We start from the raw sequence: 23,575 nt of genomic DNA on the forward strand, positions 1-23,575 counted from the left end.
GGAAACTAGAACTTTGTGAAGTACACAGAACAGCAGGAAAGGTTGATTATTATTTTGATTACTTTTTGTTTGCCGGTTTTGTTTTTGAGACAGTTTCCCTGTGTAGCCTAGTGTGCCTCGAAGTCAGCTTTGATGTTCTCTCTGACTCCTCAACACTAGGATTGAAGGCTTTACATCAGTTAAGGAGCCTGGTGCCTTCAACTTCTAAAAGGATTCTCTGCTTTGATGGGTCTTGGAGGTGGAGTGTCTGCTGCCACACCTGAGACTCCTGTAATGTTTAATGAAATAAGAACAGACAAGTATGAGGAATTGACAAAAAAAACCTTTATATTTTCTAGAAATCTGAATTTTTTGACTAAATGTAATGATTACATGTCAAATATTACAAAAATATTTTAGCAATATTTCCTTGAACATTCTGTAGGTTTATTTCTTGCTGTGCAGCCAAGTAGCTGCTGCATCAGTAGTATTCCAGTTTTGTTTTCAGCCTGTTCTTCCATAGGGCACTTCAGTTGCTTCCTGAAAAATGACAACCATACATCTTTAAAAGGAGGAGTAATGGCATATCATATATGTTAAAATATGTGCCATTAAGTTTAACCTTTAAAATATTTCATGGGTTGGCTAAGAAAGAAAGGTCAAAGTAACATATACAATCATTTCAAAATTTACAAAGTTTTCATTAAAATCAATGATACTTTCTTGGTGAAAACGCTTATAGGGTTATGATATATATATATACCTTTTTTGTGGTCTTTGTAGATGTTGGCATTTAGCCTAGGCTCCACCCCACAGTTACCTGGTGACAGCCAGGTGTGCCTGACTCACTATAAAAGGGGCTGCTTGCTCCTTCTCTTTTCTCTTCTCTTCTCTTCTCTTCTCTTCTCTTCTCTTCTCTTCTCTTCTCTTCTCTTCTCTTCTCTTCTCTTCTCTTCTCTTCTCTTCTCTTCTCTTCTCTTCTCTTCTCTTCTCTTTCTCCTCTCCTCCTCTCCTCTCCTCTCCTCTCCTCTCCTCTCCTCTCCTCTCCTCTCCTCTCCTCTCCTCTCCTCTCCTCTTCTCTTCTCTTTTCCTCTCCTCTCTTCTCTTCTCTTTTCTCTTCCTCCCTTACCCTCTTCCCCTTCTTTTCCCATTCACCTCCCCCCTCTCTTTCCCCTCTCTTTCCATATGCTCATAGCTGTCCTCTTCTCTCTCTCTCTCTCTCCTTTCTCTGTTTCTACTACCTCCTCAATTCGCCTCCCCATGTCCTAAATAAATTCTATTCTTTATTATAACTCAGGGTAACTGAGGGGGAAGGGATGCCTCAGCATGGGCCCGCAGAGGCACCCCCCTCCTACCACAACATACCAAGCCTCCACCAAACATATTCCTTCCTTTCCTATTTTTTTTTTTTTTTATAAAACACAACAGTAGATGTTTGCAATTTTATTTAGTAGAGTTTGGTGATTCTCTTACAAGTAAAATATTAAATCACAATGAAAAGTCATAAAAACCTAGTGTTTCAATACATTATGGGAATTGAACTTTTACATTAATTATAAATGTTTATTTAATAGCAAAGTGGAAGCCATTGACTTTTTTTAAAAAAAAAAGTCAGGGAAAAGACTCAATAACTATATAAACTAATTGAAAATATAATTTTAATTGACAAAATATCAAAAATTGTGAAGGACAGTAAAAATGACTTTAAAAGATAATTGACAATCAAGCCATTTGATCCCCAGTCACAAAATGCACTTAACCAATGGTCTTATAAGTTGTATTTGTTGTACTTTTAATTTTTTTTGGAAAAAAAAATCTGTTCTCATATTAAAATTCTGGAGACACTGTAAGACTCTGGCAAGCCTTAACTTACCAGAGGGCCCTCCCATCCCACCCACCCCACCTACCCCACCCACCCTGTCCCTTGATTGAACAACTCAGAGCTGGGGATCAATGCAAAACCAAGAGGAATTTTATTGTTCCAGCATGCTGGGGTTGCCCTGCACACGAAGGACAGAGAGAATGACCCCACGCAGTCCATTCAGCGAGTTTTTTATACAGTTTTCAGAGCAGCAGCCATTAGGCCCAATGTGATTGGCAGAACAGTGTGACTTTTAAACTGATTGTGGTCTTTAGGGAATGAGGTGGCAAGGACTTCCCTTGTTTGTAGGTGGCTAATGGTCAGTCTGCCCTGCTGAATGTGTGTACTGTGCTCTGGGCATCCCCCACCTGCAGATGGCCAATGGTCGCCTCGCTGCCCCGCCCCCAACCCCTTGATCTGAGGAACGTAATTAGCCCTTTGCCTTCCAGAGGGGAGGGGTGCCTATGTGCTTTATGGCCTTTCTTTTCCAGGAGGGGAGGGGTCTGGTGGAGTTTTCCAAAAATTCCCGAGCTGACCTCTTCAACACAACGTCAAACATGAAGTGGAGTTGGGCAACTTGCCTGTTGTTGTTTACCTAGACACACCTAGGGTCCCTCAGCTTCAGCCCCACTTCTCCCTTTTCGATTAAGTATTCAGGTGTGAGAAGACAATAGTGGTCTCTGCCACTAGCAGATAATCCACTCAATGACTCTCCCCAGGGCTCCAGGGGATGATTTCAGCCTCCCTTTGCCATGGTTACTCCTAGAAGCAGCATCATAGTGACTGCTCATCCTGGCTTCCTTTATACCTGGTTTAAAATCCAGTTTTGACATTTTTATTTGAATATTTCAGTACCTTATGTGATGCTTTCTCTTCATTAATCTGCCCCAATCAGAAGTTATCTTTTACATCAATCATAAACTGATTAATATCTGCCAGCCCTTTAAGCCCCTAAATAATTAACATTTCCATTCTAAAGTCAGAGCTGAGGGGTTACTCCCCTTAGAAGAGTTATATCAATTCAAGTGCATTTTCCGTATCCATACTACATAAAGCATCCACTCTTCTTGCTGCTTAAAGTTTAATGAAACATATATTTTGAATGTAAATTCAATGCAAGCCTCTGGTAATTATATGAACGAAGAGATCAGGGAATTGGGGAAAATGTTACACAGAATGGGAAGGAAAAGGGAAGTTGACTGGAGGAAGCAGATTCTGAGCCAACCTTAGAGAATGCTGAAAGAGGTAGGACTCAAGAAGCAGAAGAACATAGTCTAGATGGAAAGTATGTGGAGCTGACTGGATGAAATTATTTATGTATTGCTTATCTTTGGTAATGAGGTTGAACTCGAAGCCTTACACATGCTAAAAAGCCCAGCACTGAGCTATAGAGTTGCTAGCCTTGGAATTTAGAACATGAATCCAGTCTTTAAAACTCTTTCTGAGTCTTTGGTTTTGATTGCATTTTGTGTATAGTGAGTCGTGACAGTCATTGCTTAATAGGTTTTTTCTGCCAACAAAATAAGCCAGTTCAGGCTGAATTGTGAGTAAAAAGGCAGATTTATTTGCTGGTAACTTTCAGGTACTGACTGAGGAGCTCTGGGAGAACCCGGAGGAGGCCAGTTCTGCTTTGATATGTTAAATAGGTGCCCCAGCCTCTCGTTCTCCATCTGAAACCCAAGACTGTTATCACCATAGGTTCTTGGGCTTTAAAAGTGAAACCTAAAGACAATTTAGAGGGTAAAAGTGAATGAGTTCATGAGAAAAGGTTTAAGATGCCAGTACAGTGAATGAAAAGAGAAGAATAAAGAGAGGAGACTTTGAACATGAACAGATATGAGACATTATGGTCTGATGAAGATGGTGAACAGCTCATGATGGATGTAGAGTTCAATGGAAAAACAATGAAGTCTAAATATGAACCAGAGGGGTCAGGAAAGGATGCTATCAGAAACTGAGAAGAGGTAGGCGTGGGGAAGTGGTATATGAGGACTCAGCACTGAATACATTTAGTTGAAAATAGACCCTTTCCTACACCTACATCTCAATAGGCCCTTTCCTACACCCACATCTCTCTTTGCTCCTCATTTGTCTTCTCTGTATAAATTGTAGACATTTTATGCAACACTCCCAGGCTTCACATGCTGCTTCTGAGTGACATTCAACATCATTTAGAATCATTGTAGATCAGAAAGACTTCCTTTTCTTTAACTCTCTTCAAGTTCACTGTCTACCTAGCACCCTTCTCAGCAGGTCATACCTTGATGTTACTCAAGCCAAGCCAATTAGAGCCCTGTGGCCACAGTTAACTGGTTCACAGATAAGCATGTGTCTCAATCCAGCTCAATGACTTGGCTGCAAGATCTATTGAGGAAAGTATCTATGTATTACATTGACTGCTGCATTATATAACATAAATATAGGTATATCAGGTCCTTTACCACAAAGATTAGGAAAAAGAGCCAGCCTAGCAATGGAGTTACCACTAAGTAGTAGTAGTAAGCCAAGAGATAGGGAAAGATCACCTGTGTCCTTGACTTTGCTGTGGCAGAAACCAGACCACTTCTGGATTTCTTAGTTAACTGGTCAGTTGCATAAGCCATTTCAAGCTTCCTCGGCCCTTGGCAACATTTGAAGAGTTCTGAGATTACCTGCATCTCTCTACCCCCACATTCTTGCATTCTAACACATAACGACAATATCATTTTCATAGCGTTATCTTGCCTGCCATTGAACTTGTACTTCTTTTTGCCCCTCCAGTGGTGCCAGACACAACGGTTGTGCTAAGAGCTTTGGCTCAGGAAACACTTGCTGTTTGTTCCCTGTGAACCTGAAGACATAAGGTTACATATGAAACGAACTGCAACTGTACTTACCTACGGTTGTGTTCAAAATGAAAACTGCAGCCATAAATATTTCCAAGAGCAATAGTCTTCCTACAAGGCATGCTGTTACGACAGCTAGTGTCTGGACAGGTGTCCCCACAGAGGATGCTTTGCTGTGGCCACTGCTGCTGCTGCCACTACTGGTGCTACTTCCACTGCCACCAGGGACACTCTGTGCTGACAGGCTGAAGGGTCGTGATTCCACACGAACAGTATTATCCAGGACAAATTCAATTTTATAATTTTTTCCTAGGGGTGAAAACATCGTGGTGGTTGACTTCTCTGTTCTTAATCAGTTCCTACTTAGGGTTTTTTGTTTGTTTGTTTGTTTGTTTGTTTGTTTGTTTTGGCTTCAAATTTGTGACTAATTTCTAACAAAGTATTTTTGCAAATGGAGTCAAGTGGTATAGTTTGAGTACAGAGAGAAATTAAGAAGTACTCAGAAGTTAAGTCTGCATCTATCCACAGGCATGGGATGCAGTACTCTCCCTAGGCAGGTAGATCTGGGATGTGCAAAAAGCCACCAGAGCAAGCAGAGAGTAAGAGAAGTGGTCCTCCATGATTCTGTGCCAGGTTCCTGGTTTGAGCTCCTGCCTGGACTTCCCTAAGTGATGGGTTATTATCTGGGCGTGTAAGTTGAAAAGGACTTTTCCTCCCCAACATTGCCTTTGGTATTGATGTTTATCATAGCAACGGGAACAAACTTATGATTCTCTACAGCACTGGTTTGTGGAACTCAAGGCAACATGTGTACATATTTTCTCCTTTTCATTAGCTTGCATAAAGTCTAGAGCCAACTTCCCAGCTCAACTCCTAATTCTTTCATAGATTATTAAAGTACCACAAGTATACCGTTTCTTAAATGAAAAGGGCATATATTAATTTTTGTTATTGCATATAATATATTTAATGAGAAAATATGGAGCAATAGCAGACAAGAAGAGCATACAAATAATGACATCTTTTTTATAATCTCAAATTATGCTTAAATTCCTCAACATCTGTTTCCATCAACTGTTGCATGAAGCCTCTCCAGTCTCTGAGATGACAGTTATGCTAGGCTTCAGTCTGCAACCATAACCGAGTTTCATTAATAGTGTTAAGTGTTGGATATCTCCCATGGGGTGAACATCAAGTTGGGCCTGTCATTGGATGAGCATTTCTTCAATCTCTGTTCTATCTTTATCCCTGCATATCTTGAGCCATAGAGGTCAAGGACACCACAAGAAGCTCTACAGAGATAACTAACTTGAGCCGATGGAGGCCCACAGAGATTAAAGCTTGGTCTTAATGTGAGTTTCCTAACAGAACAGAGGTTGTCTTTGACCTGGACTCTGTTGCCTGTCTTCGGTCCCCTTTCCCCTAGCTGGGGTTCTTTGTATGGTCGCAGTAAAGAGGAAGTGCCTAGTTCTGATTCAACTTAATGTGCCAAAGCAGTTTGGTACCAGGATGGAAGGGATCTTTTCTCTGAGGAGAATGAGAGCAGGAAATGGGGAAAGGGGGTTTAAAGGGTGGGACTAGGAGAAGAGGAGAGAGTGGGATGCAACTGGAATGTAAAGTGAATAAATAAATGAATTAATGGGAAAAAAGAAGAGAGCCCAACATTTAAGGGACTCATATTTGACAATTAATATTTATACAAATGGAATCAAAAGTTATAGTAACAAAATAAAAAAGTTATTTTTCTTTAGTAAAATAAATAAATTTCTCCTACCACTATTTTAATTTATTTTTATATATTAAATGCATTTTATAAGAGAGACTATATTCAGAAAAAGCAGACTACAGCATTTTGATTGTCACAATTTATTGACCAAAGAATTTAGTTATTTTGTCCACGCAAAGCAAATGCACATTTCGGGCTGGAGAGATGGCTCAGTGGTTAAGAGCACTGACTGCTCTTCCGAAGGTCCTGAGTTCAAATCCCAGCAACCACATGGTGGCTCACAACCATCCGTAATGAGATCTGACTCCCTCTTCTGGTGTGTCTGAAGACAGCTACAGTGTACTTAGATATAATAAAATAAATCTTAAAAAAAAAAAAAAGAAAATGCACATTTCTTTACTGTGGAGATATGTGAGGATCTAATATAGTCAATTTACCTGTTCTGTGAGGAGTGAGGTCTGTATAGTTGGCCCAACAGGTGCTAAATGGAATTGTTGTATTTCCACTAAGGCCACCAACTTGGTTGTTATTGGAGTCCTTTAGGATAGCCTTCAAAGTAAGTGATGTAATTCCAACTGATACACAGTTACCCTCAAGAAAAAATAGCAGCGATGTAATTCCAACTGATACTCAGTTACCCTCAAGAAAAAATTAGCAGTGGAGAATTATAACAAAGTCCTGTCCTAGTTCTTCAAAAAAGATAAACTATTTGTAAATGTCTACTACAAATTTAAAATCTACATAAGCTCCTAACCTCACAGAAAGAGGTTTTGAATATGAACAGAAAAGCACACTCATTTTAAAGAAACATTTAGAAAACAATAAATAGAAGAGGCTATCCACGGGTATTGGTTCAACTTCCATATTCAAGCTGCCAGAGAACCAAAGCCCTTCACACAAGGAGAGTAAGAGCTACAACTCACCTCAGGATCTACTGCCTTTACTGAGGGCTGCTGAGGAAAGGGCTGTCCAGGCTGGGCTGCCACTGGCTGAACAACCACTGAGAGTAAAGACACAAGGGCCAGGTAGTGAACTGGAAATGCAGATCTTTCAACTGGCTGGGCAGTCACCTAGCATGGACAGAAGGAGAAAGTGGTCTTTTCAGGACCAGCTACATTTCACAGCAAACTCGGCTAGGGTAAGTGCAGGATTCAGTTTATTTAAAACAGTAGATTCAACATGTCGAATTTCCTTTAGATCAAAGCTGCAACACCGATAAAAGTATTTAAAGCAAAATACATGTGAAAAACTAAGTTTTAGAAGAGATCATGTTCAATGTCCCCCCCATGTGTGCACATGTACATGCATGCATGCATGCATGCATGTATGTATGTATGTATGTATGTATGTATATGTATGTGTGTATGTATATTCCTATAGGCATATACACCTATAAAGGCCAGAGGAGGGTGGAGGAAGGAAGATACAGAGTAGAAAGATGTCTGCCCTACTCTTCTTTCTACCTTACCTGCTAGGGACCAGGTCTCTCCCTAAATTTGGAAATAGTTGTGTTTACACCTTGTCAGCAAGTCATAATAACCTTCCTGTCTCCTCACCTAGTCCAGTCCTGGGCTGCAGGCATGCTTAGCCATACCTAGCTTTAAATGTGAATCATGGGGATTGAAATTCAGATTCTCATGTGTATTCATTAGTTTTATGACAACTTGACACAAGCTAGAGTCACTTGGGAAGAGGGTTCTCAGTTGAGAAAATGCCACCATGATATGGGCTTATAAGAATGTTTGTTAAGAATTTTCTTGATAAATCATTGACATGGGAGGGCTTCACCCAATGTGGATAGTGGCCTTGAGCTGTATAAGGAAGCATGCTGAGAATGGCATGAGGAGCAAGCCAGTAAACAACATTTCTCCGCAGCCTCTGTTTCAGTTCCTGCCTCCAGGTTTCCGCCTTGAGTTTCTGCCCCAACTCCCCTTCATGACAGACTATAACTTTACATTGAAAAAACATATTCTCCCACCCCCAAGTTGTTTTTGGTCATGGTGTTTTTATCACAGCAATACAAACCCTAAGAAATATGCTTGCACTATAAGAACTCTGACTCATTGAGCCATATCCCAACTCTCATTTTTTTATTTCTTAAACTACCTTATTACTATTTTAGTTAGCCCATAAAAATAAATTAGAAAGACATGCTATCTAGATTTCTGTTGAGAAATATAAAGAGGATCTTAATTCTTAAAAAACAAACAAATACTATTTAGAATAAGATAAAATAGCAGAGCTGAGTTGTACACCTGCAGTCCCCTGACTTCCATTGTCTGGCCCTGGGCTCACCTTGCCATTCTGAGGAACCATGTGAGACCTCCAAAATATCCTGCTTCCCCAGGGAGACCTTGGAGGACCCAGGCACAAACAGTTTGTAAGTCTCTCTTACCAATCCTTTGCCAGTAGGTTTCTACCTGGGGCACAGCCAGTGTAGGTAAGCTATGTGTCACCACCTCTCCTGCCTTGTCTGACCCACTGCTCTCCCTGACTTCCCAGGGAATCTTGCTAGCATCCAGATCATCCAATACAAGGAAAAACTCGATGGCTAAAGGACATTTTAAGAACATAGTCAACAAGAGCCAGGGCAGTATGGTACCACCAGAGCCCAGTTTTCCTGCTATAGCAAGCCCTGGATATCCTAACTCAGATGACCTTAAATCCAATCTTACAAAGATGATAGAGGCTTTTAAAGAGGAAATGAATAAGCCCTTTAAAGAAATACAGGAATATACAAACAGGTGAAGGAAGTAAATAAAATTGTCTAAGAACTCAAAATGGAAATAGAAGCAACAATGAAAACTCAAACTGAGCCAATCCTGGAGATGGAAAACCTAGGAAACTAAAGATATAAGCATCACCAACAGAATATAAGACATGGAAGAGAAAATCTCAGATGTAGAAGATACGATAAGAGAAATTAATACATTGGTCAAAGAAAATGGAAAATCTAAAATTTCATGACACAAAACATCCAGGAAATTTGAGACACTCTGAAAAGGTCAAACCTAAGAATAATAGGAATAAAAAATTGAAAGGCCGAGAAAACATCTCCAAGAAAAATCATAGAAGATAAATTCCCTAACCTAAAGAAAAAGATGCCTATGAACATTAAAAGAAAAAAGTTTAGAACACCAAAGATTGGACCAGAAAAGAAAATTCTCTCACCACAAAATAATCAAAATACTAAATGTATAGGACATTAAAAGAATATTAAAAGGTGCAAGGGAAAAAGGCCAAGTAATATATCAAGGCAGACCTATCAAAATTAAACCTGAGTTCTCAACAGATACTCTAAAAGCCAGACGGACCGAGACATATTTTGCAGACTCTAATAGACCACAGATTTTAACCCAGACAACAATACCCAGCAAAACTTTCAATTACTGTAGATGGAGAAAACAAGATATTCCAGGACGAAATCAAGTTTAAACAGTATCTTTTCATTAAAAATGATAAAATATGTTTTTATTCTAATTGTATGTTATTACCTTAATCCAGCCAGAATCAGTTGGTTGGGGGATGGGACTGGTAATAGACATGGAAGAAACATTGAATCCAAGAATAGTACTAATTTTTCCTAAGACAACAGCTTGTCCAAGAGAGTCAGTAATTTCCTGGAGCTCAGACAACTGCATTTGACCTATGGGGAAAAGAATTAGGTCATTTGGATTACAAGAATATAGAATTGTGAGAACATGGGAAAGTTTTAACTTCAGTATTGGTTGTATTCTTCATCACATTGATTACTAAGACTTTAGTACCCCAAAACAATAAGATAGTCATATTAATAGACTGAGGGGAAATGGAGGATTCAAAAGAATGTTCTAAGAGAGAATTTAAGGTAGGAAACAAAACACACACACACACTGACTGAAAGTATATGAGAGAATGTGTCTTTTGGCTTAAATTTTCCCATGTCACTCCTTATTTGAAGTGAAGTATTATCAGCCTTTTCTGTCACCACACATTACTTTTTCAGAATAGAATATTTTTAGAACTTAAGTATAATAAGCATCCACCCAATTATTAGTATGTGCATTAATAACTTGCTAAAGTTGTCAGATTCCTAACAACCCCTTACCTTCTTTAGACATCTGGCAATTTTGAAGGTTGTTTTTCAGACTGCGCACACTTTCCATTCTCTCTTCCTTTCATGGCAGACCTGAGACTTCTTCTTAAACTTATTACACCCCCACAAGGATTTCTACTTTATGAACTGGTACCTCCATACTCCTTTTGACAGAGTCTGATACTTTTTCTTCATTTCTTCACTTTTTTCCCCCATATCCTATTTAATCATAAGCTAGTTTTCAATTCTCTTTGTCCTTACTGTCAAAATCCTAGCCAAAATTAGTGGTTATGAAAATAGATTTAAAACTAGCTTGCCACCTTCTACATTATTCTACACATTGCAGTCAGTGTGGTTTTTAGATAACCACCGTAGCCAGGATGTTTTTAAGACACTGTAACTTAAAAAATTCTGACACCTTCCACGTTCTGAGCCATGCCTTTGGGAAGAAATCACTAGTTTCTTCCATCAAGGACAAACTAGAAAGCTGAGTATACTCAGCAACATTGGCCAGTGAGCCTGCATGACACCTTGGAACCCACACTCAGAATTTTCAGGTCAGTTTGAAAGCTTACTTATGTGACTCAAACTCTGGGATAAAGGATGAGAATTACAGATTCCTCCCTGGATCCTATCTCTTTCCAGCCCTCTTCTCCAAGAAGATCTCCTAATGTGACTTCTTCTATGATCTATGGTAGAAGTACCAAGGTGCATCATCCCATGTCTCCTGTCCCTTTATGCTCACTGGTTCTCAGCACAGTGGCAGGTCTAACCTCTGTGGTACAGCTAGTGTGTTCTTACGTTTTTGTTGACTGCCATTTCAACACTGAAGGACTTGACATGATAGCTTTTTTATTCCTGACCCGAGGACTCTGCCCACGCAGAGGTCTCCTCAGCACTTATGCTATCTCTTTCTTTTTTTTTAGTGTGTCTGACCCTGGGTGAGTGCTATGTGTACATCCTAGATACCCTGACAGTATATGAAAGCTGTATTATTAAGTGGGCATCTTTCTTTTTGCTTCACCATACCTTTCTGTGATTCATCCATTCCAGAACATGTTGAAGGGTTTTCCTTGATACTTGAGATCCTACCCTAGTCTGTGCTTTGAAAAAATATCAGCTTGCTTTTCCTTATGGTCCTATGCTCCATGATCTCAGACCTGTATCTTATATTTATCTGGGTTTATCTGGTATTGCCAGAAAAGGGTGAATAATCTACCTCTGCACAATGGGCCTACTGCAATTCCTAGACGAAATCTACAGGTAAGGAACCAAGTAAGTAAGTCACACTGAAACCATAGCACTCACCATATATGTCCAAGGAAGTACAGAGCTGAAGAAGGGAAGTCATCTATGACTCCAGGCAGACAATGTCATAGAAGGCATTGCAGCAGCATAAGCCTAGCTAGGTCTTTCTCTGTTCTAAGCAACAGAGTTCCACTGACAGATTTCTCTTCTAATTGACTATTTTCACCCTTTATCAATAAACAAAGAAGTCACTTCCTCTTAAGTCAAGTCTTTCTGTATAATGTATTAATATGCAACTCCTTCATAATTTCTCAACAACTTATTATTATAGAAGTAGGGAAGTAAAATGATTTGTAGTCCCTTAGGGTTCCAGATATAGGGGTAATAGGATTTCCTGAGTGCTGGCTAACCAGGCCATGGTAGGTTTATTTATGACTTTACAATGACATTTCTTTATCACAAAATCTGATACCCATACCTGTGGTAGAATTGCTCAAGAACTGAGTGGGAGCAGCCCCAATCTCAAATTCCATTATGTGTCCTGTGGATCGCTTCTTTCGCAGACTTGCTCCTATTATTCTGCTGACACGGATTTTGTCACTTGGTATTTTTAGGAACAAGGCAAGATTTCTAACCAGATTGTGTGAGCTAAAAAACTCATCTGCTGTCATAACCGGCAGTTGGAAAGATACAAAGATGACAGTAGCAGAGTGGACCTCCACAGGTGTAGTTCCTTTCAGCAAAAGGTACAGCATCTGGTAGGTTCTATCAAAGTAGTTTTCACCAGGGACAGTGGAGCCCAAGTTAGGAAGGAATTGTTCTACAAAAGAAAAACGGCCAAAATAGCACATTTAAATATATTTCTGTTAGCACAAAGGCCACACAGTGGTTAGTATTTGTTTGAACTACAAAAAGCTCAATTTTATAATTTTCATAACAAAGCATGCACATTAAAACAAAGTACTTACAAAACTGACTTGCAAAGCTATACTCTTTTAAATAATGCCATTAATAGCCATTTTATATAAGATTTATTTCTAAAAAATAGCTATAGTCACAATATAAATGAGAAATCAAATTAATTGTAAGTCTAGAAACTTATTCTCTACTCATAGAATACTATCTATACATTCTAAGTTTTAAAGCCACAGGTGAAGAAATTTGGTAATTTAAAAGTATAAATTTAATGGCCTTTTAATTTCTGCAGTACTAGATGCCGATGCTTAAAAGAGCACTTATAATTTGATATTTCAATTTTTACTAAGGACAGAAGGCATGTAATAAAAATGAAAGATCCATTAAAACATCTCAAAGGAATTTTAACCCAATAAAATGGGATTATATGCTAGCTTGTAAAATCTCTGATTAACCAAACAATTTCTACTTGAAAACTGGGTTTTGTGAAACTGAGGCCAGTGTGTGTGTGTGTGTGTGTGTGTGTGTGTGTGTGTGTTGAAAATATCAACAGAATTAAGAAGTAACAAATCTCGAGTTTTAAGCCCCAAAGGCTGACATGCATCGTAGTGGTAAAATAGATCACACAGCTCCTGTGAGTCTAAAGAATGTGTTCTGTGTTGCAAAGTGGATATGAGTTCATTCTCCTATTAATGATGTCTGTGCCATCTCTCTTGGTTAACTTTTTCATATTATTAGAATAATGAAGTTCCTTAGTGATCAAGATACTAGAGCATTTCAGGTAAGCTTCAAATACAGAGAGGCTTGTAACACAAGGACGTTGTGCATTCAATGTGCTAAAGCTTTAAAGAACTCATGCTAAAACAATGCTAAATTTTAATTTTTGGCTGGAGAAATGATTGTATGTGAGCCCCTTTGGTTTGAGCCTCAAAAACAATCTGATAACACATAGTCACAGTCTTGTTAATCTCTGAAAAGGTATCTGTGTTATTGTCTTCTAACCCCGTTGTCTCTATGTTAAATTCTGTTGATTCTAATAACTTTTATTTTCCTAACTTGGAATGATAGTGCTTCATACCACATATGTTGCTTTAAAAAGTGTTAACTCTGTGTGAACACTGAGCCTGAGCTGTAAGTATATGCCATCATTTGTATTTAGAAGGTTAGGTTATAAAGAGGCAATGCAGTAGAACCATCAAGGGCACACGGTCAATTGCTAGGCAATGTTTTCAAGTCCTTGCTTGTCTGTTCTGGCTTTGAGACTGCTATGAATGGAATTATACCCTCCCAAGTCTCCTGTGTTGAAGCCTTAATTCTCTGTTTGAAGGTATTTGCAAGTGGAGCTCTCTGGAGGAAAATTACACTTACATAAGTGAGTGAAGACTTCATTATGGAATTAGAACCATTAAGGGAAAGAGGCCAAAGAACTGGCTCTCACACAGAGTGAAAACACAGCAAGAAATCTCTACAGTTTAGGAAAACATTCTCTCATCTGAATCTGACTATTGACTAGGATTGTGAGAAAAAAATGCCAGCATAGTGCCTTATATCTTAATCCCAATACTCAGGAGGCAGAGGCTGGCAGTTCAAGGACAGCTTAATCTACAGAGCAAGTTTCAGCATATGCAGGGCTACAGACAGAAACCATGTCACAAAAACAAACAAACAAACAAAGCAAAACAAACCTGAAAAAAGAAAAAAGGAAGAAAGGAACGAAAATTAAAGTAAATAAACAAATTGTGCTGTTTTGTAAAGGGAAAGTAACTTGAGCTGTTTAAATTCATAGGATTTTGTTACAGGGGTCTGAGGAGACCAAAGCAGAAGCCTTGACAAATGGCATTATCTCCCCCATCTTAATTTACCCAGATGCTTGTTACTGCTGATAAGTAACCACTTATAAGCAAAGTACCTAGAGCCCAGTATCAGATGTGTGAAAATGTCTGGAAATGTTGACTATTTTTTAGAAGTAAAAACAAGACTTGTTTTACAAATGGTAAAGAATATTGACCATATACTCATACTTCAAGATCTACTTTCTATTTTGCTGTTAATGTTTGTGCAATGATGGGCCAAGCTCATGGAACACAGTGTCGGCTGTCAGCAATATTAGAATTTTGTTGAATAAAAAACTCTAACCCTAACGTTATCCCTAAGACAAACTCTAGCTCCTAACCCTAACCCTATTTCTAACCCTAACACACCCATTTTGCTCAATAAATGGACAGGGATAATTTTTGGTTTATAAATACCACCATGTAGATAAATGTAATTTTTAAATTTATTACATTTAAATCAAGTCCATTATGCCATAAATTAATTAATAATGTTGATGTTATGCTAGCTTTCTTGATCATAACTCTGATATCTAGAATTAACTCAGGCATTGACCTCTATAGAACAGAAATAAAGCAAGGGGAAGGTAAAAATTGCAAGCAAAATTTCTTTTGAGCACAAGGATAGTTAAGTTTCATGCACATAGAAGGCAAACTTTGTCAGTTAGTAATAAACATGTTCATTCCAGAACATTATCTTCATGTACAGGGAGGTAAAGAATTCCACTAGCAGAAATCTTTCAAAGCATTTCATAAATGATCACAGCTTAGTTTTTGTTGAGTGGAGCTAAAAACATACTTTTTCCTCTATTCATCAATATCTAAGGAAATAATGTCATAATGAAATATTGCAAAAATGTTTGCAGGTAAGCAAGTATATAGACACCATGTGTGCTGTCCTGAAGAAATACCTGTGTTCAGGTGCCTTTCAAGTTCACAGAGTTTCTTTTGGGCATTCCATGCTGTATTTTTGGGACAGACCAAGGAATTGTTCACATAGACATCCAGACGCTGAAGTGTGGAAAAAAAAATTCCTACTAGAACTGCCTGTTAAAAACAAATATTTGTATGTTTTTATTAGAACAATTTAACAGACTATTTAGAATTTAGTTTCTAAAAATTGTGCTCCAACTATGTACACCTTTTAGAAGATACTGAAATCAGTATTTGTGAACTTTTGGAAATTATTGGACAAAGATTAAAAATACGCTTGCATCTAACCAATTAATGCAGACATAATAAATTAAGAACTAAGTGATAAGTCCCAGTAGAAGAGTATAACGTAAGAAAAAATATTAGAGGAATCACACACTAAGCGGAAGAAAGGATTCTTTTTAAAGATTAAAAAATTACAAAAGAGACTTTTGAATCAAAATTAAACTTGCAGTGTTGAAAACTATCTCACAAAACGTTGGTTGGAAGGCCCATAAAAGTCAGTTGAAACCTGGAAGATTCCCTTAGGGTCTTTTAGGTTATTGTGAAGGCTCTGATTCACAGAGATGAATGTAGAGATAATGAAAGGTAGAGAAAGGACCTGATCTGGTCTTTGCCAGAGGAGACTCCTAACGTTTCCTCTCTGGCTGATGAGGGAAGATGAGTGGAGGGCAAGAGTAGACCCAGGAAGAAGAGTTGGTGGGTGATTGCCTCCTTCTAGGGCAATGATAATATTGTTTCAATGAAAGGCAGTAAGAGGTCCTCTGTTTGAAAATTCATCTGGATTTATAGTTGGATTGTATAAGGAATACAACAGAGTGAGAGGGGGGAAAAGCCCAAGTAAAAGGATGAAAGTGTTATCACCCAGGAAAGAAGGAAGAAAAGAAGGAAAGAAGGGAGGGAGGGAGGGAGGAAGGAAGAAAGGAAGAAAGGAAATCTCTCATTGTTCCTCTGCTATCTGCTTGACCTGGCCAGAGGTCGTCCTGTACCTAACATTCTAGCACTTTGAAGTCTCATACATGTAATTCAAAGTCTGAATTATGGGACTACTCTTAAGTACTATGCTTGTTTCCACTGACAGTCTGAATAAATTTAATGCTCCCAGCTGAATTCCACTTATAGCAAAGATTTGATATTATCAAAAATAATTGAAAATAATATGCTGAGAACACTGAAATCAATCCCAAAGGCATATTTCTGGCATGTATGTGCATAATAGCCACATGTAAGAAAAAGAAAAGCAAATCTATAACTTTAAGTAATACACACTTTTAGTATCAAAATTCAGGCTTGCTAGCTAGTCATGCTATCATAGATCTCACTGTCAACCATCATATATGGAGTACAGGAACCAGTATGTATTGGAAGTGTTCAGTATATACACGTTCTTTCACAGAGAAAACCTGTCCAGATTAATACACTAATGGATCTTTTAAAAATGAGCTGGTAGAATGACAACATTAGAAAAGGCTGGAAAAAGAGTTAGTCGCTAGTGGTATGAAGCTAATTATGACAACCTTTAAGGCATTATTTCTATCTAGGTTCACCTTATTATGTTCAACATTAAGCAACATCAGCCGAAGATTCTGAGGACTGGTCCCGGTAAAGTAAACCTCATACTTTTTGTTCAGAGCCACTATGCCATGGAACAGAGACAGTCTTCTTTGGCATGTATACCCCGCACACCAGCCATGGTCCTGTGGGCCTAAATCCATGCAAAATAAAGGTCATGTTCCTACTTATAGAATCCTGTTTCCCCACACCCCCACACACAAAATATGAAGACTCATACTACAAGTAAATTGCAAGGGTTCAGATACCTTTACATTTTCAGAAGCTCAGCATTTAAACTTATTATTTAATCTGCCAGGACTTCTAAGCTGGTTCCTACATTTTGGCTAAGATAGAAGACAGGGAATCCACTTGCTTCTATTATTCTTACTTTCATACTTATTGGGGTTAAAGGGATAACAATATGTCAGCTAGGATTTGTGTTATAGATTCACTAGGGTAATATTTTTAAGACTCACCAGTTTGCTGAGATTGTTTGTAGGGAATCTGCTAAGATGGAGCTGACCAACAAAGAACGGACATTTGTATTCCTGAAGAAGACTCATCAATTGTTTTTGGCCATTGTTCATTTGTTTGTTGGTCAACCTATAATTTCCCCAACACATTTGACTTGCGGGAGCTGTGGAGATTGAACCTAAGGGCTCATGCATGCTACCTGTTTATTAACCCTTAACATAGGTTTTCTTTTGAGGCAGAATTTCACTAAGTTGTCCAGTTTAGTCTTGTACTCACTCTGTAACCAGATACTCAGCAGCCTGCAGCATAAGGGCCAGCTAACAGGTTTGTTTGAATCAAGTCTTTATTCTTTTCTTATAGTAACAGTACATTTCTGTTAGTTGCTAAGGCACTACTGGAGAGTTAATATAATTAACAAACTAAAATCATCTGAGCGCATTCTACCATCAAGCAGATGCCCTAAAAAGCTAAGACATAGCAGATGGTTTTCTAGTTGAGTCTAGACATTTTCAGAATGAGTACAGCATATCTTTCATAGCAAATTTCTCTATTTCAATATAAAAATGAAAGCTGACTGACAAAAATCTCCTGATGTATTTCTTCATTACGTTTGCTGAATTGTCTGGCTCACTTTGAAATTTATTAGTATTTATAACTGCATTTCAATCAAATTTTAAATCAATATTAACTTCTAAATATCAAGGGGAATATACATCCCTTAGCACATAAAGTATAAATCCCACTTTAAATATATCTTCTTTGTGGTCTTTAAAAACAAACATGCAGAAACGGCTGTGTATAAAAAAATGTAAAACAAAAAGCCATATACTTAAAAGAAATAAAATTTAGCATTAAGATTTAAAAGGAAATTATAGTGATATTCAGTAATTTTATTGTGAGTAATTTTCCCAAAGCCTACATGATTTTCATAATACATTCATTATTTTTCACTAGTACTATTTACTTAACACTTTTAAAAATTAATCAACACTTAAATTTAAACTCATTTATTAGGGAAATGGTGTGTCACTGTAGGAAATAGAAAACTTATACTTCCTTTCAGAACAGGCAAATGTAGAAATTAATATACCTAAATCTCTCCATCCCCACATCAGAGCAATGTGAAAACTTCTCTTCTACATCATCATTATTCACCAAGTTCTTTTTTCATTTTTTCTATAACCTCTGCGTTGCAAACTAAATGGCAGTATTTGACACTGATTGTTGGCTCCTGAGATTAAGTAGGGAGAGGCAGAATATTGTGGGACTTTCAAATCTTTCTTACTTAGTACCTTTGGGCTCTTTCACAGGTTTTAAGTAAGTGGATTTACTAAGAGAACGGCCACTAAGTTGACTTCTACACTGTTTTTGACACCATGTTTCTTCATAGCCAAGGCATGGAAATCTGTGTGGTTCAAGTTCTGGGCCTTTTCAGTGCTAAGCTTGATGAGAGACTAACATTTGAGCCCCAGCACTGTTCAGGGACATACAATGAATCCCTGCCCCGTGTTTGATACTTTATAGAAATTAATCCTATTAGTTGAAAAATTCTTGGGCTCCAATGTCTATATGTATCTCTATGGGTACCATTTCTTCCCATTTAAACTTCACATATCTAGGGCCAGAGTGGGAGAAGCCTATACACAGAACCTCCACAAATTATTCTCAAAAGTCAAAATCATAAGCTGTATATTTATATAAACAACTTCTATTAGTTGCAATGTTTGTCCAAAGATCCATAGAATAACGAAAAGAGACCCTCAACACCCTTCTTACACATTACATATCATCAAGCTTTCTTTTAACTCATATAAGGCAAAGTATATTTTTGAAGACATTTAGGCCAACTTTTTCTTCAAAATATCTATGCATCCTTATCAACAAAAGTGTGACAATCATTACAGGAACAGCATTCCTTCTCCGTTTCCTTGTCTTTGTCTCCTCCTCTTCATCTCCTCCTCTTCCTCTTCTTTCAAATACTCAACATGAATTAAATTGATATTCCTGGATGAAGAACTACTAAAGAGTCAAATCTCACCATAGCACGTAGATAATAATTAAATATGGAGGACAAAGAAGTCTTTATATTTGCTAGATTCAAATGTAAGTAAATTTCACATACTTCTATCCATTGAATAAATGATTTGACTAACTCAGGTCTATTTACATTGAGCACTTACCATTAATGAGATCAACATAACCATTGCTCATGATAGCCACTGGGGATAGTCTTCGTGTCTCTGTGTCAGAATCCAGGCTTTCCAGTACCATCATTGCATATTCCATTCCAGAACACTGATAGCTCTGCCACTCTGGGATGTATTTACAGGTTGCATCTCTAATAATCCCTAGAAATATGTATAGTAGTATTTTAAAAATGATAGGATATCTCTGCAAAATTTCTTTCTATTGTCTTTATCTTGTGTATAAGATCAATTAACGGAACCTACAAGTTATTAGTTCATCACTCAATTCTTGAAAAAAAATGCGTTTTGTTTCATAAACTTGAGGTTTGATAATCAAATAAGATCTAACATACCTTTATGAGGTGCTTTCTCAGCTACAGGAATTCTACTTCCATTCAAGAATGTGAGCATCGCCTTAGGAATTCTGTAGTCTCCAATTCCCAGTTGGCTGTTTCCATCCCACTCATACTCAGCTTGAGGGATCACTGACCCAGAATTCCCCAGAAAGGAGCCATCCAGGTCTCTAAGAAAAGATTTTCTCTTGGCATCACAAACCATGTCCACACAATCAGATGGGTTAACTTTACTGGGAAGAAAGGGCACAATGAATGGCTAAGGTTACTGATTCAATCTTATTTCAGAAAGAATTTCTAGTAGAACAAAGTGGCCTATGCAATTAGCATAGGTGCCTATTTGCTTCATTATTATGGATTTATTAACATTTCAAAATGACAAGTTCTACATGTGGAATATATACTTAGAACTCCATACTGTTGTTCCATATTTTATATAATTATAGATTTGATTTTTGTATATTATTCACGATATACCATCACTTGTTTCTATATACAGCAGATGGATGTCTATTCTGTTGCAACAGGATGGAAATCTCTATGTTAGCCAGGTAGTCTGTTAATTTTCTTACAAATGATAAACTACTACTTACTATTAAAACAACATGAATATTTAATAATAGTTGCTTATTTCATCTTCCTATTTGTTATCTTAGGCTCTTGGCTAGTTGAAGGCTGATATGTATTCTTATAGATTCTTGTCTATGTACATACAGATAAACTTGGATCGTGATCGTTCCACTGTATACTGGTAACCATTCTTTAGGTAACTATATTGTAATGACTCACACTGTTCAACCTAAAATGATATATTGGTTTCATTTTTAATTACTTGTAGTGTTAATTGACTGTCCTTAGATATAATAAAGAAAGGCTGCTAAATATGCAATGTATAGCACATCCAGATCTAGTGTGTATTTAGAGTTGCTATGATATATACAATGAAGAAATCTATTTCATCCCTGAGCTCTAGCAAGAATAGAGTAGTAGAAAGCTTGTGTCTGTTATGTGAAACAGACCCAAAATATCTCTGATTTTTTTTTTATGATGGGACAAATATCATCAGTTGTCTCTATAATACACACAGGAGAATTTCAATAAATATTTGAGTATACCATATGCTCTTTATATTCAAGTGTGTGTAGTGTAAAACAAATCTGTAAGAAAAGTAATCAGGAACCCTCAAACTGTGTCCTCTATCATCACTCAGGTTCCCAAGAGCCTAAAAAGATAGAATTTGTGTGTGTGTGTGTGTAAATTATGGAAGGATGTTGTGGATGGCACTGTGATGCTTGTATTTTATGTTAGTTCTGCACTCCCGAGAGAGGCTGTCTGGAATAAGGAATGAGTCATGTGCTCAGGTGGTTTCTTATGAACCAATCCCCTAGTGAATAAAGGATCCAATCACTGGGCATGTAGGCGGGACTTCCAGGTTGGATGGAGGAAGAGAGGAAGCAGGAGAGAATTAGGTCCCTCTGGGAAGGGGATAGCATGAGGGTAAGATGTATCAGCTAGTTTCTTGGTATCATGACACATCTGCAAGAATTTGCTACAGGAGGAATCAGATTTAATATCTAATAAAAAAAAATAGGTTTACAAGATTAGGTTTTAGTTGAGGCTCCCAGAGATTGAGTTACCATTGTTTTTGAACTAAGTCTGTATTGTGTTCTCCCTCACACAGTAGCTCATCTGGGCTCAAGATAGAAAGGTACAGTGGCAAAGCATGGGTCTGCCTGAGGTGCACCACAAAGGCTGTGGGGGATTTGAAGCATGGGCCTGGAATGGTAATGATCCGCCAGTGGGAACCTAGTGAGCTGGGTGCCTCTGGGTGGAAAGTCACCTCGAGATAAGAGCAGGTGGGCCAGACCACCGGGGCAGAGAGAGGCAGGTACAAGCACGGGAACGAGCTGGATCTCTTTTTAAAATATTTCCTGCAACAGAAGGACACCTTCCTTCTGTTCTTCTGAGGGAGAGAAGGAACACAGAGCATGCCTAATGTTTTCAGATAAGCTTCATTCTGATCTCATGAAAAGTCTTGGAAAGTGAATTACATGGCAGAGATCTTACTACCTCAAGGTGATTCTCCAGAATCAGTCAATTATTTTGCCTTTATTGTAACAGTGGTAATAACAATTTGTAATGATTTCCATAGTTACAATTGTGAAAGAGGGGGCCAATGTCTGTTATTAACCAACACTTAGAGCTTTTGAAGGCTGAGTGCACTGTTTGGCAAGGAAAAACTGGAGAATACCAACAATATCCACTAGAAATAAAGCTTAAAAAATGGTAATTAAAATTACAATCCAGTCTTTATGACCTAGACATTAAAATTATACATGAAATCTGAGACTTCAATCCCCACTAAATAAGCATATGCTAATTGTTTAATGGGAAGTGACACTGTTGAAGAAAATTACCAAAATAAACAAAGTCAAATAAGTGAATGTTGGACTGTTATCCACATCAAGTCATATGAAGTTGAGCTACTTACAGGACACTATTTCTCTGGGAAGATGCCTATACAGTGCATTGTTCTTTTATAAGCTGGCCACATACTTCTGACAGAAAATTTCTTTTCTTGAATATTGTCTTATACCTAGATTCCTGTTCTATATGTTATAAAGCCCTATCAGGAATTGATAATATTACTCTATAACCTCAAGTCTATGGAATAATTTTCTGGAAATGTCTTGATACTAACTGATCAGAAAATATTTCAGGTCCAAATTTCTACATAATTGCAATCTTTGTAATTAGAATAACTGATGTATAGTTCCCAAGCACATTTTTAGAGTGACCATGATAGAATATTTGGAAAATAACAAGTAACAAAACTTAATGAAAAGACATGATATGGCAATACCTTACATCTTTATGATGATTGGTGAAGAAACATTCATATGGAAAGCAGATGAAACCTGCCTCCCTGAACTTTGCCTTTAGTAAAGATGTTTCTTATGATGTATGAAAAAAATAATGTGAGAACACATACAATAAAGGTCAGTTTTTAAAACAACTGAGGGTGCTAAAATTTAAAGTCCAAATATTCATGAATACTACTTCTCTCTAGATAGTAGCAGTTGTTTTAATGTAGTAACCCTTCCTCAGATGTTTAATATGGCACATAGAGCAGAAAGTTAATAGAGGAAATAATGTTTTCATAATGATACCTTATATCAGGTCTATGTATGAATACTTTGGATTGTTCAATAGTGTCAATGAGTTGGACATTCTTCACATGGATTGGATGCTGTAAGTCTTCATTTAAAGGATTAGTCATGAATATCACATTAGTTTCTCCTGAACAAACATCCTTAAATCCAACAAATGTTGAATCTAAAACATAAAGAATAGAAAAATAATTATACTTCTCTGAAGAAAGATTTAAGGCCAGAATTATTTTACCCAACACGTTTTTGCTCACTGCCACGAACGTGGAGTTGTAGGTTGGTATGGTAAAAGCGCCTTCCATTATTTATGGTAGAATACTGGAACTCAGTATCCGGGTAATCCTCTCTCACGCTTTCTTTCAATTTTGTTGTGACACTTTGCTTAAATGATAGGACAGACAATATTAATTGTGGCACAAGAATACATGTGGAGAATGCTTTCAT

The 23,575-nt window shown here is 37.6% G+C and overlaps 1 protein-coding gene across 1 annotated transcript in view; it reads right to left on the bottom strand.

Moving 5' to 3' along the window:
- Positions 1 to 411: 411 nt before the first annotated feature.
- Pkhd1l1 (PKHD1 like 1) overlaps positions 412 to 23,575 on the bottom strand; it is a 140,204-nt gene continuing 117,040 nt past the window's right edge. The window contains exons 68-78 of the mRNA XM_085831797.1: positions 23,132 to 23,297; positions 19,962 to 20,194; positions 19,603 to 19,770; positions 16,942 to 17,099; positions 15,373 to 15,508; positions 12,193 to 12,534; positions 9,886 to 10,037; positions 7,315 to 7,461; positions 6,829 to 6,982; positions 4,717 to 4,974; positions 412 to 519 (exon numbers count right to left, since the gene is read on the bottom strand). Of these exons, the coding sequence (XP_085687923.1) occupies positions 509 to 519; positions 4,717 to 4,974; positions 6,829 to 6,982; positions 7,315 to 7,461; positions 9,886 to 10,037; positions 12,193 to 12,534; positions 15,373 to 15,508; positions 16,942 to 17,099; positions 19,603 to 19,770; positions 19,962 to 20,194; positions 23,132 to 23,297 (1,925 nt within the window). The 3' untranslated portion in view covers positions 412 to 508. The remainder of the gene's footprint in view (positions 520 to 4,716; positions 4,975 to 6,828; positions 6,983 to 7,314; positions 7,462 to 9,885; positions 10,038 to 12,192; positions 12,535 to 15,372; positions 15,509 to 16,941; positions 17,100 to 19,602; positions 19,771 to 19,961; positions 20,195 to 23,131; positions 23,298 to 23,575) is intronic.

This window comes from Mus caroli, unplaced genomic scaffold (assembly GCF_978045245.1).
Source record: "Mus caroli unplaced genomic scaffold, Mus_caroli_1 scaffold_16, whole genome shotgun sequence".
NCBI lineage: Eukaryota > Metazoa > Chordata > Mammalia > Rodentia > Muridae > Mus > Mus caroli.